General features: G+C 40.4%; 1 protein-coding gene across 1 annotated transcript; it reads right to left on the bottom strand.

Annotated features, from left to right (window-relative positions):
* Window positions 1-565: 565 nt before the first annotated feature.
* Window positions 566-14,895, bottom strand: LOC139735944 (MPN domain-containing protein-like). The gene is made up of 12 exons (XM_071646698.1): window positions 14,723-14,895; window positions 13,389-13,535; window positions 12,932-13,003; window positions 12,062-12,248; window positions 11,073-11,157; window positions 8,262-8,358; window positions 7,043-7,115; window positions 4,407-4,652; window positions 3,708-3,778; window positions 2,187-2,276; window positions 1,292-1,384; window positions 566-866 (listed from the first exon to the last, which is right to left on the bottom strand). Exons 1-12 carry the CDS (start codon window positions 14,888-14,890, stop codon window positions 789-791), a joined length of 1,407 nt encoding a protein of 468 aa, XP_071502799.1. The 5' UTR covers window positions 14,891-14,895; the 3' UTR covers window positions 566-788.
* Between the last annotated feature and the right edge of the window lie 4,911 nt (window positions 14,896-19,806).

Here is a 19,806-nt window from a genome sequence, read left to right as displayed (position 1 = left end):
AGCTCTTCGCCCTGATCATCTCCTCAAGAAAGGTACATACTAGCATGATGGCATCATAAAACGATGACAGTAATTCCCTTTTGTCTTTGCAGCAGTCTGAACACAGCAACAGTTCATCTTTCAACAAAGATAGAATGCTGGGCATCAGAGTTAATCAAAAGCATACCAGGTCATGGTTTCACACAACCAATTGAACAGAGAGAAGAAAAAGGAGAATTTGCGGTAACAAAACAAAAAGGGTAATAAAAGACAAATGCACAAAGTCTACAGTTTATTTGGTTCATATCTCATATCGCCATTCCCCCCAAAATAAGTCTGCTGACGCAATCACAAATCTGGCACGGGAGAACTCATAATGCTTAGCCTCACAGTAAGGAAAATCGCTACTTGCATAATTGACAGAAGACATCCTCTCTTTTCAACCACTACCCAAAGGAATAAACAAATAAAGGCAGTAGGGTAGCAAATATTATTTTGGAGCTCAATTATATGATAAACGTGAGGCATACGCAGATTGAAACTCATCTCAGGTCTTCCAAAATTGCTCACATCACATGTAAAAAACTTGCCTAGAAAAGGAGCATGGCATTTATGCAAAACATTCTGGCTCTCAAATTGAGGAAACTCCAACGGGGCTTGATTGGAGACTCTCAGTTCTGGCCTCGGGTGAATTTCTACACTGGCAAGCAAGTGCCTTTCCATGTTGTTGTCATCCTCAATGACTTCTTTGTCAACTTCTTAAAGGGGTACATCACATCGCGCCCTCACAACATACCCTGAACCCTCTGCTATGAAAGAATGCTGTCGATGAAGTCCAGCAATCTCTTGTCCGACCGATCTTTGGGAAACTTCTTGGAGAGGGAGCCCTGGGGACAGATATGAAGACGTGGGAAGGGATCGTCACTTAATTTTGGGTCATGTGGTTAGCAGACGGGGAGTCAACAAGGAACTCCATTCCCGCATTTACAGTCATTATTAAGCAAGATAAGGACGACAATGCTATTTGGATATTACCTTCTACTAAACAACCTTGTAGTATTTCTTTTCTGACAGCAAACTGTGCCCTGAAAAAAAAAAGGGTTTGTACAGGAAAACCCTGAGAAAAAAAGGGTCTGTAGAGGAAAACCCTGTTTTAACGAGCTAGCTTACAATGATATTCCGCTTTCCATGAGGTTCCTCTTTTCACGAGGTAAACTGATTTTCTATTACTGTATCTAGATGACGTCTGTTTTTACTATGCTTACAAGATACCAGTTATAACGAGGTGAAATCGACAGTCCAGATGCCTCACCTTCAGTTTGTCCAGGAACGTGTCTCCTTCGAACCACTTTTCCTTGAGCTGTACCATGTCCGAGCAATCCTTGTAGTACTCTACGAGATGTTTCTATCACACCAACAGACACAAACATACTAATTAGAATATGTAGGAAGGGCATGATAAGCAAATATCATGGGCAAACAAAACAGAGAGAGAATAAGGGGGGGGGGGGGCTCCTTTCTAGAGTCCTTCACTCAAGAACAACATGTTCAAATATATACTTTTTTCTTTTCTTATTTGCTTTGTTTTTTCACAGAGAAAAAACAAATATCTGACTTTATGGCTGGCAAGGCTCTAGTGGATACCAAACTGCAACATCTTAAAATGTAAGTACAGTTTGAACCCAATCTCTAGATTTTAATGCCCTTAAAGAGTGACAGAGACTTTGCAGCTGATCTGCACTTTGCATCATGGAATAAAAACAAAAACACCCTTTTCACTCGAGTAACCATATTGCAAACATTTATGCTAGTCCCCACACACAAAAAAAAATAGTAATAAAAAAAAAAAATTATGGGATCTGAATCACAATGCAAATTTAAATGCTTGCAAGACTTTTACATCCAAACTAATAAAAATTGTAGGATTTTGAACTTGATAGACCAACCAGGATCTTCTATCAATGACCTGACACATAATACGTAGTTGATTGAACAAGGTTCTTTACTCACGTTTGCCCATTCATCAATTCATAACACAATCAAAGCAACAAGTCTAACTTGGAAATTATCAATGACACCCAACAAATTTGGAGGAAAATGAATCGCAAACAGACACCGGCGCCTGAGGACGGCTAAAAACAGGTATGGCAATAAGCTCATCTATTACAATGAGAACCTACAGCAAATGGGGTCTAACCGACACTCACCATCTCAGCAAGAACTTCCTGTGTGAGGAAGATATCTTGCTGGCAGGAGAAAGTCATATCCATTGGCATGCCGTACAGACTGGCTTTGTCCTGTTTTTTGGGAAGGACGAGGAGAAAAGGGGGAGAACTCTCAGTCAATGTTTGAAGGTGATAAAAGAGAACATTTGGATGACCCCCGTTGTATACTGAAGCCCTCGGGGGCCAGAAGTTTTCTTTCATTACACTGAAATTTTGTTATAGCCAAACAAATAAAGTATAAAAATACACACAGATAATAATTTTTGGCCCTGAATCTTTATTTCATTGTAACAAAATTTCATTACAATAAATGCAAACAAAGGAAAACTGACCATAAATGTATAGAATTTGTAAGTGAAAAAATGAGCAAAGAAAATGGGATTCCATCATCCCAAAGGAATCCCATTTTATTTGCTCAATTTTTCACTTATAAAATTTCATTATAACTGTATTGGGTCAGCCCTTGATGAATACCAAATCTTCAGTATCTACATTTGCTCCCAGAATTCTGGGTGAAACACAGGACAATCTCCCTCTTTTCTTTTCTTTTTTTTATTTTTTAAAGTGACAATAGCTCGGATCTTGATGAATCTACATTTGCTCCCAGAATTCTGAATGAAACACAGGATAATCTCCCTCTTTTCTTTCCTTTTTTTTTATTTTTTAAAGTGACAATAACTTGGATCTTGATGAAACAAACACTAACAGTTGCCTTGTTTCATCTAATTGCTTTCCTCTGGAAAGGCATCCTGCTCCTATTCATCTGTGGTACCCTCTGACAGATATGCAGGTCAATTAATTTTGTGCAAAATGTTCTGCTGGCCACTTCTATGTGGATCAAGGATTGAAGCTAATAACTTTGGAGTGCCTACGACTTTGGAGTGCCTACAGCTTCATATGATTTCTACCTTGTGGCAGTTTTGGTTACTGCATGAGCACATTATGAACCAAGGCCTACAAGATTAACCTGTTGCTACGCAAACAGTCACTGCAGCTGTGATGGACTGTTGCCTCGAGATTTTTTATCACTCAGCATACATCCGTAAGTGCTAGACATGGTATTGGCTGAACATGAGCTGCTCTCTAACCATCGGAAAACACCAGATGCAGTTCTATTCGGCACGTCGTGCTGAATAGGCAAATGGAACATCGCGTCCCGACTGGATTTGTAAACGGCAAGAGATCACACAGACGACAATAGCTCACTTTCCTTTCCACAATGGCTGGGATAGCTGGTAAGACAGCATCCACCTTGCTGCACTCATGCAACCACAGAGGGAGCTGGAGGAGGCTTACTGCATCAGCGATCGCCAACATGCAGTGACGTCCATGGCAGAGCAGACAGAGATGCAGCCACGACCATACCACCACAGGCACTATCTAAACTAAACTGTAACGACAAATCCTACACTACTTGCTGGGCATCAAGATAGACGAGCAATTCATATTGAATGACCCCCCGGGGTTCTTGGTAGAGAGAAATGATGAGGCTTTGTATCTTACCTCAGCAGGTGGCATGACCCAGAAAGCCTTCATCTGAGAATCTTTGGTGGCTTTGTGCAAGTTGTATGGCGCTACAAGAAGAAGAAAGGGGAAAAGAGGACATTAGAACAGATATTACAATAGGCATGAAAACTCTTAGCCTTATTTTCTCTTCAATACTGACTGCCATACTTAAGCATGGATAATGGTATTGCCCAATATACACAGATGTTATTAGTAATAAATCCAAGAATCATGGTTGATTATCACACCAGGATGATGTCTCATAAAATATTTGACGTGAAATCATAATCAAGTTAGGTGTTTAGTTTATATTTCCTTTTTTTCTCTCTCTCTCTCCATCTATCTATCAATATGAATATCTATCTATCTACACATATAATTATATTTGTCGTGTGCATGTGGTATGCATGCCTCACTATTTACGTGTATGTACATACAAAAGTATAAATCTAACATATCTCTCCACATAAACATATCACATTTCATCATCTACCAACCTTGAATGCGATACTGGTATGTATTTATGTATTAAAGCAGAAAGAAATACATACACACATAATATACATGAGTACACATACAATGCACAAATACGCAATCGTATAAGATATCCCATTGTACATACACACACACAATTTATGAATATACATATACATCATATAATCATATCAAAATACATCTCCGCTCAGAATTTCTCACCGCAGATCAGGGCCACGCAGGGCTGGTAGGACATCCCGTCCCCCTTGAGCTTCAGCTGGTGGTCCATCTGGCTGGCGATGTCCCGCAGTGAGGGCTGGGCGGGGCTGCACGGGTGGCTGTGGTACCAGCCCACCAGCTGCAGGCCGCGGGAGCGCATGGAGCGCTGGATGTCCGCCTCCACCGACGCCCCGCCGCTCTGGTCCCCCAGGCGGCAGCGGCAGGGGAAGGCCTGGAGAATGCTCATGTCTGGGAATGCAAGCATATTCAAGTCGTAAACAGCATATTCCTGAGGCAATTTTGGGCTCGCCTGAATGACAACACATGACAATGTACTGCATACAGCACATATACGTATGCACATCACACTCGTGTTAGGATCAAAGTTAAAACACTACAGTATAAAAATATTGCATGTTTTAATTCATGAATAGCACCCGACTCGCACTATTTCGTGAAAATAAAAATCCCACAGAATATAAGGCACATACAGTCTTTTGTTATCGCTAGTTTACACTACATGCACGCCATAATGTAATCAGCTCCCGTGCAATTCATCTCTGATTTTTCTGCCCCTGTAAAGGAAAATCCACTTCAGCTAATCATGCATTTGCACCCAATCTAGCATAGTGCATTCGATCTAGTGCGCTATTCATATGATGTTGCACGTCCAATCTCTTTGCACTGATTGAAGCAGGGAGGTGTTAGAAAAGGAGAGACAACTCCTGCTCTCCTTTGATGTCATGCGCGGCACCGCCGAGAAGTTATGCGCTTAACTACAGGTGGAAATCAGGTGCTTTGACAAAAGAGAGCATCAATAATCGGGACTAGCGCTTTCACATCTAGAAATATTTGCCCCTACTGTATTTCGCTCTCTCTCTTTCAATGTGATGGCAACAATGAATTTGTGTACCTTGAATTGGAGCAGCGAATCAAAATGCAGTGTAAAACTGACAATTTCAACAGCAAATAGTTTAAAAGCACGCTGGTGCACGCTTTTGCGGAGTACTTTATTTGAAAGATCAAAATATCCCAGATTAAAGGATAGAAAACTAACAAACGGAAATGTGCGCATTATAGAAAAATATTAGGTTTTTAAGATGGCCTAATTTTCATTTCATTTCAATTTGCGCATTACGAAGAAACTAGAAATACATGTTTATAATATTGAATTCTTTCCTAAACTACTCTTAATCAATTCGAGTATTTCATTTAAAATTTTACGGGAAAATACAGCTTGTAATTCAACGAAAGGTGAAATGCGTTCTTCGTCTCCGAACTTCGCCTTGCAACTAGAGCGGTGCAGAGCATGACTTCAAAGCGTATAGTGGAATGCTAGACATCCCATTGCAACACTTTGAACCAAAACATGTGTTGCATGAATTACGAAGAGTTGTCTCTCCTTTTCTAACACCTCCCTGATTGCAGCACGGTACAGCAGCATTAAACCACCCCTTGAAACACACTCTCCCGGTTACACCTGGCATACACAGACAAAATTACACATTAACAGAGAAAGCCTTGCAATCAAGGGTAGATGCTTTTGAAGAGAAAGTTTGATATATATTTATCCGGGCTGAAGAATTGCCGTTTAACCCTAAAAAGACTGGGCTATTTTGGTAGCTCGAAAGACTGGGGGGGGGGGGGGGGGGGGCCTAAAGGGCCCCCCCTTAAGATCTCGGCCGTGGATCGCGCGATCGCCGCGGAAATTTGCACAATGGTAGTGTGCGATGTAATCTACAAGATCGTATATTTAAATTTTCCAAAATAGTCTTCTTTTATTTTATTTTGATTAATTATGCTAATTTATGCAAGAAATCAGACTTTTTTATCTTAATCAGTAAATAAAGCTCCAAAAGTGCTCATTTGTGGTCTAGATATTCTTTGTAGCATTCTTAGCAAATGTACTTGAAAAAAAATTCGGTATCAAAATTAATTTCTTATTTATTTTATTGTTTTATGAATTTCTTATGTATTTCTTTGTTTTTTCGACCTTTTGTTTTTGTTGTTTTTTTCAGCAAAATTTGTGGCAGACCCTTTTTGAAGCATAATACTACTAAAACAAATTGATTTTAGCCATTGAGAGTAAAAATAAGCATATTTATATGAACCATGTGATAAAACTCAATTTGTATTGACTTTGTACACAAAATCACATTTTTGAGCCATTTTCGGTCTCACGTGCATGTACAAAAAGTTATGTATCTTCAGAACCGTACCCCCGGGCATCACAAATTTGGTGTCAAAATGTGCGGGAAACTCGAAAGAAAAAAGTCATAAAGCATCGCGGCGAGAGCATTGCGTGTTGCTGAGTAATCGCGCGAAATGTCGAGGGGGGGGGCCTTTTAGGCCCCCCCCCCAGTCTTTTTAGGGTTAAACCTTCCACTTGTTTTTCTCCCCATCAAATTACATTGCGCACACCTCTGTGAACATTCAGCGACATTAACATGTCACTACAAAGCTGAGAGCATACCTCTTTCAAGTATACCCCACTGTGAAATTTATACGAAAAAAAATATGACATGACTTACTGCATCTAAACTTTCTCTTAAAGCAAAATCTGATCAACATTTCTTGCTCTGCTGGAAGCCTTTTCCATGTGGCAGAGTAATAAGCATTGTTTCTAAGGCTGTACTCACGTTGTGACTCCGGATCCCATTTGCCGGCCAGGTAGCCCAAAACTTCACTCGTAGTGAGATGGCAGTGGAAGTCCTACAGTAAAAACAAATAAATAAATAAACAAATATCATAGTCAATCAAAATCAACAACTATTACAATTTTAAGCTAATAAAAATAAAAAGAAGTGAATCATGTCATCAGATATTTTATGGCACGCTCCAATCTGGTCATATTTTCAACACTTTGTCATCTGTTAAAGCACTGCAATGATTCATGCAAGCAAGTTGTGCAAGTTCTAGTTTCAGACACATATGTAGTCTATCTGACTAAAGTAAGAAATAAACAAATGTGGAGAACTCTTGTGTCACACAGTACACAATACATGATATGTGGCAGCTTGTTCCACCACAAGAGGTTTGGAAATGAAAAGCTTGGTCTCAGAACAGAGTACTTCCAAATATTACCTCAAATCTGTTAGGCAGTGAGATAAGGAGATAATTCTTGCATATCCTTTTAGAATCCATCACATACATGTATATTTGTCTAATATATTCTATTCTGATCTCTTTAACAGACAATATCACTACTCTGATGCAAAAAAATATCTTTAACTAAAGTAGAGTGACCTCTGACTTTGACCTTTTACCGCCTACCATCACCATGCACACATGTATAATTGTCAATTTTCACCTCTACTGGCTGCTGAAAGAATGGCAGGAACTGACAGATTTTGGCAAAAGTGCTGTGACCTTTGACCACAACCTCGGACCTTTCATCACTATCACATCATGCATATTACTATCCACTCGTAGTTATTCAATATTTGTACCTTCCCTACCAAATTATACTACAACCAGTCATTTCCACATGAGGTTACAGCTGAGCAAGTGCCAGCTGTAGCCAAAGTTCCATGACCCTTGACCTTGACCTTGACCTTTGCCCAAAATATATCATAAGTCCATCCACACCTCATGAAGGATACTTGGGCAAGGTACCAAGAAAATTCATCAACCATTTCTCTTTAACTGCAGTGACACGGGGTGGAAGATAGACAATCAGACGGTCAATCTGAAAACATAATGCCTCCGACAACCTTTGGGGTGGAGGCGTTAACCCGTTGAGGACAAGTCCCGAGTATACTCAGGCAGGTGTCAATGGGAAATGCATGTTGTAGCAAAATCAGCCTGTTCTCAATGGGTTAAAAAAAAATAAGAATACTAAGATCTTGCATTTCTTACCACGATCAGAAGACAATTGGTAGTGATGGAGAAGGTGAAAGGCTGCATCTTTCCCCGCTCCTTGAAAGACAGACATTTGACGAGAATACTGGGATCCCTGTACACAGAGTTTGGCAATCACATAAAAAAGAGAAGGAACGGACACATTGACATGAAAAGACAAAAATATGATGGAAATGGGTCTGCCATATTTTCACAGACCATCAACCGTACTTGTTCTCAAATGAAAATTACAACTGAAATACAAAAAAAAAAAAACAATTCTTAAGACAAAGCATATTTAAGTAATGAAATTAAGAAACTGAATATGCATGAAGCATGCAAAATCAAAATTTAAAAAAAAAACCAACAAACATTGTTTAAATTCATGAAATTCTTCCGTCGAGATGTTTTCATTGCAACTGATTAACAATTATTTACGTCGATGTAGGGCAATTTGTAAATCAGTTGCAACAAACATTGTTGTTATGAAGCCACATTTTCTCATTTTGGAGGGAAAAAAAGAAAAGTAATATGGCTCAGTAATAAGAACAAGACATGATAAAAACAGACTAAGTTGGCAGATTTGCAGGAAGCTCTAAGGAAGGACACAAAAACAAAGAGACAAATCACAATGCCATTGTTGGAGAAGAAAATGTAAATCTTCAAAATCAAAATATAAGGGGGAAAATTAAAAAGTCATTTGTAGTGGAAAACATTGCAATTAAAAGCATAAAGAAAGAAATAGACAAAAGACACTGTCTGGAAGACAAAAAGGACCATTAAAAATCATGACAATAACATGTGAGGATTTGGTAAATTGGCCAAAAAATAGTAAGGCAATTAGCAAATGGCTGCTACCACTGTATTCTCTCAAATTTGTTTTCTCAGGGGACAGAGTGGGACTGTCATTCCCTGATGACTTCAATGAAACGTTACAAATGGATGGCTTGTTTAACCCTCTGTGTGCCATGTTGATTCCCTGTCCATTGATATGTCTGTAAAATTTTTGCACATTTGACTAATTGGCATTGAAAGGGTTAAGGACCATTATCTCCTCGAGGACTTAATCATTACAGAATGCAACCCACTGTTTACTCTCTCTCTCTCCCTGGCAAAGGTTAGGGCAATTACCTGTGATTTCATCACAAACACTGGCCTGTATTTGTTCCCATTCTCCAACTGCAACAGGCTAACTGCATCTACCTTTGAAAAGGGCTAATTTACCAAGGAAACAAACTTCCATCATTCCCATTCCTTACATAACACAAACTCACCATCTTCAAGAAGGCTGATTCATCACAAGGATAGATACACAAGCACTCCCACCCCCGCCCCCCAACCATGGCAGGAGCTCTAGCTTGGAAAAGGCATTTCTGTAACAAAGGCAGACTTATACTCCAAACGTAAATGTTTTTGCGCCATTAAGTTTTCTCACCAAGTGACTCAAAAAGATGTTTGCAGGTTTTTGAATTTGTGTTACACAATTGCTTTCTTGTACATTTTTACCAAATTAACAAAAGAACAAGGCAAAATTTGATTTGCCATTTCCCTGTATGAAACCAAACGTGCTGCACAATCCTTTTGAATGCACAGCCTACACAGAAGCTACTAGCATGTGCACATGCCTTCAAATGAATCCTGCTAATCGTACCACCTCATAGGGCACATGCGCACAGGCATACCAGGGAGGTATTTACTGATAAAGAGCACAATTCCACCCATTCAAATTATATGTAGAAAATTGTGAATGTTTTTCTGCGGGTCAAAGAATTTGCGCGAGCCAAAAATACTGACAAATATGCACCATGAATATTTCTGCATTTCCAGTATTCATTCTTTATTGTGACTGTCAATGCAGCTACTATATGCACTGTAGGAGGAATAGTATACAAATAATTTATGAGTTGTGAGTGCATTAGGGCATGAATATCGCACGAGGTGCGAGATAAGCCACTGGTCTATTCAACAAGGTGCGTAGCGCCGCGTTGAATAGACCAGTGGCGAATCTCGAGCCGAGTGCGATATTACGTGCCCCAATGCACGAACAAAATCATAAATCATTCGTTTTATACAACACCTTGTCCACAATCACAGTACTAAATTAGTGACCACCAACTCAGGAAGGCCCAAAAATAAATGTAACAATTAGGCCGAGAATTGTAAACCACCCAGTGTACTGCTTTCAAACACCTGTCATGATTCGACCACAAAGTCACAGGAATCACAAACTCTGCAGGGTCTATACCCATTCTACACTAACGTTAGATCGAGTTAGGCCTGACTGTTAGGCCGATTTGAGATGTCGGTAGATCTAGTAGTAGGTCTAGACTTTGTCTATTTCCGAAAATGATTTTGTATAACACAGAAAAATAATCAAATTGCGGTTTCTCAACTTGAAATGAAGTCTTGATTTTGGGATCACTGTGGTCCACATAGCAGATCACAGTCAAAAGTAAAAACACAGCCGTAGGTAAGGCTGCAATACATGCAACTAGCTAGGTAAAGTAGCTGCGCGTACACGTTAACGTTGCAGTACTCCGCCGCGCGTAGATCTGTGAGACTTACCGGCAGCGCAGCCGGCCAGCACGTAGTTTGCTGGCACTTTGCTAGTGTGAGCGGCCGTGCATTAGTAGCCTCCGCGAAGCCGTGCTATAGTACCTTCGAGCCGTGCAATAGGCCCATGCCAGGGGCCTATTGCACAGCTGTCACTCTCAATGAGTTTGATAGGTATTTTCTATTGAATGTCATGTGACATGTTCTTGGCCAATCACAATTCGACATCATTCTAAGGTGTTGTATAAAGAAGGCTAATTTATCACAAACACTGACCTGTTTTCACTCTTCTTCCCCAGGGAAGAATACTGAACGACTTTGGTATGCATCGGATAGCCACCGCTCCTCTTCCTGTGGTGGCCTGTATGTGACATACAACATAAACATAATGTGAATCACGACTCACGAATCAAGGGGGAAGATGCCTTTCAAGAAGACCATCATTCACAAATTCTCAATTCGTTGTACCTTGGTCTCTGGACATGCACCTGATCAAACGTGGCAAATAGAAAGATTCACCAAATATGTTCACATTTTTGCATCTCTAACTGGTACCTCTATCACACAGTTTATTCCTGAAATCCAAGTTTGCTTGTGAACTGCCCAACAGAGGCAACAACCAATGGAGACATTTAAAGTCCAAAGTTCAAACATATTCACAAGAAACAGGGAAATTATTCAGCTAGATATAAGGCCCATTGGTGGGGGGGGGGGGGGGGGGAAATGTACCCATGCATCCCATTAGTCTCATCCCCATCCCATGGCATGCTATCATTTGAGAATGATGAATGATGAATTTACAACTTCCAGGAGCTGACACTTGAGAGACTGTGAGACTGTAGCTAGTGACAGGGGTGATGATGGCTGTAAAACACACACAAACATGGTTCAAGTGTGTTTGCAGAAACCTCAAATACATTAACATCATTCACATCACACATTCACAAACACAAGTCTTCTCTGATTCAGTTTTAGTGAAGTGGTGCAGCTAAAGCACACACCACTACCCCCTACTGTAAAAGTGGACATTTTTGTAGTGTTGAAATTTTTGCACATTTTGCGCAAACCAGAAACAACGCAAAAATAAAAGCACGCAAATATTTTTGCATGCCATATGTTCCAGTAGTTGCTGTCTTGATTCCGTAAAATTAAAAACACGCAAAACTCATCTTACCCGGTCGAGCACAAAAAATTAGTAGTGCGAAAATATCCACTTCAGCATCACATAGAGACCAAAAAAAAAATGGTTATTTCAGAATGTTCACCTGTATCACTGTCATTTTCATCTGGAATCTTTCGCTTGAGACGGCGAACGACCTCTGACACAGGTGGGTGTGGTCTCTTCTCGTCGCTGCCCAGCGCCTCCTCGTCAGCCTCACTACCTGCTAATCTGCTTGGGGAGTCGCTGCCATTTTCAAGCAGGCTCGAGTTGTCATGGGAATTCTCATCATCCTGGATAATTAAAGGAGATTCCTGTTGTTTACAAATTGCTTCTTGCATAATGATGGGGTATATTGCGAATGCTTTTAGCATACCATTACAGCCCTGAACCAGAGGAAGATTTATTTCAAACATTTCTTGATTTTGGTGCTTTGGTCCACCTGAGGCCCACCATGGGTTTTTTGAGAAAATGCTGAAAACATTTATAAAACGAGTTTACCCAAAATACACAACTGACAACAGATGACACATTTTGGACGCAGGACGATAAACATTCGCGATAGCTAACTTGAGTGTGGCTGAGGTTAACTAAGAAGGGTGTCAGTAATCTTTTTTTAACAGAATTTGAATAGTTTGAATAATAAACTATAAATAGTTTGAATAACAAAGTTTGAATAACAAAATACATTGTGACTTATACAATTACTGTCAACAACTCAATATTTGCTTTGAACTCTTCACAATCAAAACCTTGTACTGGTCTTTCACAATAATTTTGTTGAAAACCTGTCAACCTGTCAACCTTATCCCACTACACAAGTCATGTATATTGGTACCAACAACTGATGGTCATATCAATTTCTGCAGGGTTTTTACACACAAAAGAATTAGCACTTTCATTTTATTGTTTTGCTTTTGCATCTTGTTTTACTTTGGGTATTTTCTATTCAACTTGAATTGAAGATTAAACTCACCAAGTAGGGAATCTTCATATTCCTGAACCACTGAGATTTGACCATGTCCAGTTTCATCCCTTTGTACTTCACCTGAAAAAAAAAAAAAAGAATTTAAGTGAGCATTCAAATGTCATTTCCATCACATTACTGTCAAGCTCTTGTACAATTTTATATCCAAGGGTATGCATGGCAAAATTAATCAGACAAGAGGAGATACTGTTAGTTAGATTTTGCACATCAACTGAAGTTCATAAAATGGACGATAAGCCAAACTTGTACCCTGCGCTACACTTATTCCATGTACATCGTCTTCTTTGCGGGGTAACTAATGCCTTTGCTTCTTGCTGAGGGATAGCACTTCATTTTCATTCTGTCACTGCAGTTCTCATTCCTAAATTTAAAGGTACTTTTTAACACTGGGAGCAGTGATTTAAAAACAAATAGATAATGCGGTGGGATGTTCCATCGATCTTACCGAAGACCAGCCGCACCCAGATCGCTTTCCAGGGTTCAGAATGGACTTGATGTGGATGGCCCACGCGCTGGGCGAGTTGAAAACCTGATTCTCCTGGGGCCAGAAGATTTTGCCATTCTCCATCAGGTCTGCTGTGAATTTCCGTCCCTACATAGAGACAGCGGCAAGATGATACAAACAAAATGTTACACGAGACGAGCTAAGTCTTGACATAAATTGCACAAATCTCCTCTTCATTGTGCTGGCATTTCATTGCTTTAGGTTTCTTTGCAGCATCTTGGTACCACAGTGCAGGTCCCAAATCAACATGGTCCAAAACTGCTGTAAAACAAGTAAATACTGCATGATATGTCTTCATTCTGCAACATTTTTCAAAATAGCACAACCGCAATTTGAGGAAAATTGTTTTAAAAATACATACAGTATTTTTTTGATGAAAAATTATAGTAACAGCATTGAGAGCAACAGCTCAATGACATTTTCAGCAAGGTTTATAAATATTGATATCATAATAATAACTGGTTTTTATATGGCACATTTCACACTTGTTAAGTATCTCAATGCGCTTTCCAGACTATTATTACCCCGGTCACTAGATACATTATTTCCAACCAGCACTGACAGTGCTCAATCTCCACTCCCTGGGAAGCATTCCAGCCAGTCGCAGCTATTTTACAGGTGCGCACATGCTGATCAACCAACAAAAGCTTTCTCATCCTACCGGGATAAAGAATTATATAAATGTCATCTCCTTTGATATGCTGCTAAGACTCCACATAAGATAAGCAATCCTGCTTAGAATGCTAAATGGATCAACCATTCTGCTTTTGTTTATCCTCATGTTTGTAATAAACATCAATTGTATTCTTGTTAGCTCACATGAAATCAATTAAGCAAGCACATAGGGGTAACAGTGAACAGCTACAAATAAAACCCAATGCTAAACAAACATACATGTGTATGAAATACATGTCCTTCCAGGGTTACCTACAAGAAGGTGTACCTGTCAATTTTACTATAACCTGTATCTCTGCTTCGCTGACAAACCGCCTTTGAAATAGCTTCCCTACAGCCTGTCTCATACTGTGCGAGTTTGACTGGCGACAGCTTGTGATGCGTCTCAACACAAAACTTGAGCTCAATTTCATGCAATGCTGCATTGCTCTCCATTGCAGGATGTTTAAAAATTGCCGGCTGTTGTATCTCCAGACTACCAGTTGCACTGTGTGTCATCTGGCAATCTTCTGTAATGCAACATTGTATCACAAGAAATTGCAGTGGGAATGAGGCAGGCTTAATGGGATAATTCTCTTGATGTGAATTATCATACTTACCAGGTACTCAATGGTCAAGCACCCCTCTCCCGCCTCCATCACTCCGTCGGCCATCAGCATGCCGAGGGTGACGCCCCGCCCCGTCACGGCCTTCTCCTTCTTCGGGGGACTGGTGGAGAACGAATCTGTGCTGTCCGCCTCAGACACCGTGTCATCGTCCTTCAGCATTGACTTGCGATCTGCATGGAGTGGAAAGATTAAGTACGGTACTGAAATTAACACTTGCTGGATTCATCTGAATTTAATGGAACAATCTAGACTATCTAGAGAAATATCCTGTAACCTTCCTATCACTTGATGTCTTTAACAGGGTACCGTATTTGTGGGTAAACTTGGCCCCTATACCAAGAAGACGCTGCATTGTGTACAGTGACAGGGCTCTGTATAGCTAAGTTACCCTATAATCTGAGGCTGTGTACATATAGTTACTTACGATAGAATCTAGTTGACTCAATTCCTTCTACAAGGAGTTTACTTTACCCATTAGGCAGAGTCGAGTTTACCCACAAAAACGATACTGGGCATGTTGAGTGAGGGCAGTCCTTTATTTTAGCCCAACCCAGTGAGACGGCGTGTGAAGTGTTGTGTACAGTGACAGTGACAGGGCTGTGTGTATAGACATCCAGCTAGTTAGATCTCTAACAGTTAGACTAGAGTAAACTCTACTACTGTCCCTACCTTATTCAGCAATACAATTTACAACGTTGGACATGTTGCACATTCAGTGCACAAACAGCTGAGCTTGCCAAAAGAGCTAATGTCAAACTTGGAATCATCAAGAGATCTTTCTCGGTGCTGAATGAGAAGGGATGGCTCAAGTTGTACAAAGCACTAATAAGACCGACACTCAGTATTGCAATATGGTGTGGTCTCCTACTTTCAAAAAGGATGAAGACCTACTTGAGAAAGTACAACAGAGGGCAACAAGATTGCTACCCCACCATCGTCATTTATTTGGAATATATGCAGAACGTCTGAAAATCCTCAAGCTACCCACCCTTGCATACAGAAGGCAACGAGCCAAGCTCATTCAGATTTTCCAGATCATAAAGGGAATAGATCATCTTGACAGTACTCAATTCTTTGACATGGTTGAATGCAGCAACACCAGAGGCCACAGCTTGAAACTGAAGAAAGAGTTATTTTGAATTGATAACTGTAAAAGAAGACAGGAGGAGATCTCCCCGATACGCCTACTACAAGGGAAAATATGATCAGATGAGGAAGTTCACGGAAGACAATAGATTATTTGATGTGATTTATCATCTTAACCATGTAGAGGAGAAGTATTTGGCTTTTATGAACATCATTAAAAAACTGTCTGAGGAGTTCGTACCGGCGGTTCCTGCCTCTAGGAAGCCAAGGCCTTTATGGATGAATGCGGAAGTAAAAAGAAGTATTAAAGAAAAACACAAAGCATGGAATGTGTACCGGAAGGATAGATGCAAGGGAAGTAGCATTCTAGAATCAAAGGCAGTGTATGCTAGAAGGAGGAATGAAGCCACAAGAATGATAAATAACGCTAAACGTGAATTTGAACGGAAGCTTTCATCAGAAGTTCAACTTAACACAAAGAGTTTTTGGAGATATATTCATAGTAAGACAAAGTCTAAGTCAAGCAGAGGCCACAGCTTGAAATTGAAGAAAACAAGAGTTAGACTGCAGCTGAGACAAAATGCCTTTGCTGTGAGAAGCATAAATAACTGGAATGCTCTACCAGAAGCAGCAGTCTCAGCCACCAGTGTAAACCAATTCAAGTCAGCACTAGAGAGACATTGGGGAAACCACCCATTGAAGTACGACCCATACCAGAGACAAACAGTGACAAGGGGCACATAAGCAGATGCTTTACGTCTCTACACCCAAGTTAACCCCGTCGCGGGGCGCTATAAACATAGTACGGTACGTATTTGTCCATATGGGGTCGCTGCTACGGTCACACCCAAGTAAACCCAAGTAAAGTAAGAATTTTGAACGCAGTCGCGAACACAACTTTAACTCAGTAGACAGTAACATAACATTGCTGCAAGGTCAAATCACATCAAAACAGAAAGGTTATTGTATTGTGTTAAAACTGTTAGTGTAGAAACCTAATGTAAGCTCGACCAGGCCAGCACTAGCAGAACCCATCATTAAAATCAAGCTCAAATGCTGCTCAGCACAGCTAGCCACAGCCTTTCGTTATTGTCGCGACTTGCTGTACTACAACTCAAGTCAAAAGGGAACATCATTTCATATGAAAACCCTCTCCACACTCACAATATGAAATTATTTGCAAAGGCTTAACTCTAGACCTAACTAGAAATCGTTCCGTTTCATCAACTAGTTTACGCCCAGTACCCTGCCCACCCTGTTGTAGTGTTTCAAATAGTGTTACTTTTGTTAGGATTTAACGTTAGGTTAGCCCGCATGGCTGTCAGTGTCATAAACAAGACACAGAATTAGGCAGCGGTGCCGGGGGAAGTGCAGTGGCACGAGCACTTTTCCCGCACTAGCGAGTGTTCTATTGAACCCACGTCCTTCTCGTGAAGTCGCTGATCCTCCATAAATTACTAAATTTTCGTTAATATTTACGATACTCAAATCATATGCACTGCTCAGAAATGTCACTTCTCATTACCCATCTCACAAAATACACTTCCGCGTCATCTAGGCGATGAAATGATGAAATTTCCACGAATGACAGACAACGACCATCGACGACAAGCATGATTCCCCTTTGTTTTCCTTCGTGTAAGGAACATCTGGTGCCCATTCCATATTGTTTAAGGGTTAGATTGAAGAATATGATTAGGGGAATTATGTGAGAATACGAATAAGATGTATTATTCGAGGAGATGGATACACAAAATATGTGTCATTATGTATTTTTATCCATGTACATCCTCAAAATATGCTCAATAACTGCCAATGATTCAAAGGTTTAAAGAACATAGGATTTCATGCATCCCTAATATTAAAATAGATTGTTCCTACTTGACCGTGTTGTCGACTGAAGCAAGAAACCACATTGCATGTGTGTGTGTGCGCGAACCGGGGGTCTAGCGATAGTGCCGCACTAGAATGACATGGGTCGGTGCAGTGGTCAGTGTGAACACACCCTTCGCTACTGCAAAAGTCTCGAGACCACGACTGTGGGTAGACTACTAGTCAGTCAGCGTAGAAGTAATACCAATAATAAGAGGGTCTACTCAGGGCTGGTCTACTCTCGCAGGTGTAAGCCATGGAGCGAGCCCAACAGCGGCCATTTCAGGAAGCAAACCGCTGGATTATCGCGAGCGTATAATACGTGACCTATATAGGAGTGAATTCTGCCTCCCTTTGATTTTCTCCGTTTTAAGGGAGCAAACAGCGGTACAGCATTGTTTAAGTCCTCCAAATTCCATTTAGAAGCGTCATTGTTGCCTAAAAAGGCGAAAAAAAGTGAAGAAATGTCCACTATTTTCGAATCTGCAGTCCCTGAAAGTTCGAGATATAGGCACTACTGAAGCGGCCTTCTCGATCTCTCCATCCATCCCTTCCTAGCTCTCTTTCTCTCTCTTGTTTCTGCTCTTTTTGCCTTATATCACACCTTTGGGAGGGGGAGGGGGACATGTCCCCCTGGATTTTTTTTTTCCGGGGATCATCCCCCTTTATTGTCAAATTTAGTATTCTAACTTTGTCTTATTTTTTTAGTGCTATTGATAGAGCTTGTAACTGCAATGCTAGCATGTTCAAAAGATTACAATTTTTTATTGAAAATTCTCAAATATTCCACCAAAGACGCGCATCATGTCGTTGAATTTTAATTCTGAAAATGAATAGGCTCCAGTGGCCTCCACGGCCCCTTCAATCCACCTTTCATAAACTTACACATGCATTGAAGACGCGCATCGAATATAAGGGGATACCATTATTTTTTTAATCAATAAACCATACCGGTAACTGTTTATTCTAGAAATTCTATTACAACTAGGGGCCTATTGTTCATCCTTTGTATCCTTAATGAAACGTAACATCATACTGAGTAACATTTTTACATTGGTTGTTTCTATCCCTAACTCACATTTTAGAACTATTTTGAAGCACTAAAGCTGGGTTTCTGTTTCATCCATCTGCAAATGGTAAATAATGCCTAGTACGATTTTCATTTTTGTTAAAAATGTAAAACTGCTTTGACTTCGCTAGTATTTTTTCGTCGAAAGAGCTTATCCAATTACAATAAACAGTGTGAGCATACCGGGAATAATAAATTAATTTTTGTAAGAACGGATATACACGTAAAAATACACACAAACAATAATATAGAAACGATGATGAACCTTCTCGGGAACAGCGCCACCACACGGATGACGCTGACCAAGGCAAAGCAGTCGATTACACTTTCTGACCTGTTGACTCAATGAAAAACCCAATGGTTATACTTCTTACATTTTCTTGGCTATTTCTTAACTGCACACACACCTTTTTACTTCAGTTGAAAACGTTTTCTCTCTCTCTCTCTCTCTCTCTCTCCAAGTTGAATGTGCATTTATACGAGAATGTATCAGTATTTCAGTTACTCCACATTCATGGACATAACATTTACAATGTAGTTCCTGCATAACCTTCTTTTAATGAGGGGTGTGGTTCTCACTCCTCTAAGTTCCCTCCGTGAATGTTGTTATCTGTCATGTAAATAACTGTTATTAAGGGGCTTAGCATTTCTTTTGTGTCTGATGCAATCTTGGATTGCTGTTTCACGTAACGTGGAAATTTATAGTGCGCATAGCACAGGCCGCGAAACGGGGAGGGGTTGGGGAGTCCAAACAACCACCCATCACACACCCACACACACCCACACACACACACACTTTTGGCTCTACCCCCCCCCCCCCAAAAAAAAAGGAAAAAAAAAGTGCCGGGCTTGAGGGGAGGGGGGTGGCAGAAAACCAACGACTTGGAGGGCTTCATCCCGATATACTTCCAGGCGAAAGGGGGGGGGGTGGGGGTTGACATTGATCCTTGACCAAATCACAATTACGAGCATTATTCCCCCCCCCCCATAAACACAAATAATAATTATTGAAATGTAGGTGTAGTGGAATCAAATACTCTTCTATCAT

The sequence above is a fragment of the Diadema antillarum genome, unplaced genomic scaffold (genome assembly GCF_040938485.1).
Source record: "Diadema antillarum isolate AM-2024a unplaced genomic scaffold, OU_Dant_1.0 seq00000611_RagTag, whole genome shotgun sequence".
Taxonomy (NCBI): domain Eukaryota; kingdom Metazoa; phylum Echinodermata; class Echinoidea; order Diadematoida; family Diadematidae; genus Diadema; species Diadema antillarum.
The sequence above is the reverse complement of the archived record's forward strand: the minus strand, read 5'-3'. Positions and strand labels throughout refer to the sequence as shown.

Bases quoted from the DNA above. Each gene is read 5' to 3' on its own strand.
- LOC139735944 (XM_071646698.1), bottom strand. From the start codon at position 14,890: ATGCTGAAGGACGATGACACGGTGTCTGAGGCGGACAGCACAGATTCG. The intron at 13,004-13,388 runs GTAAGATCGATG...TTTTTTTTTCAG, and splicing joins CTGGGTGCGGCTGGTCTTCG to GTGAAGTACAAAGGGATGAA. The intron at 3,779-4,406 runs GTGAGAAATTCT...TTCTTCTTGTAG, and splicing joins CTGCGTGGCCCTGATCTGCG to CGCCATACAACTTGCACAAA.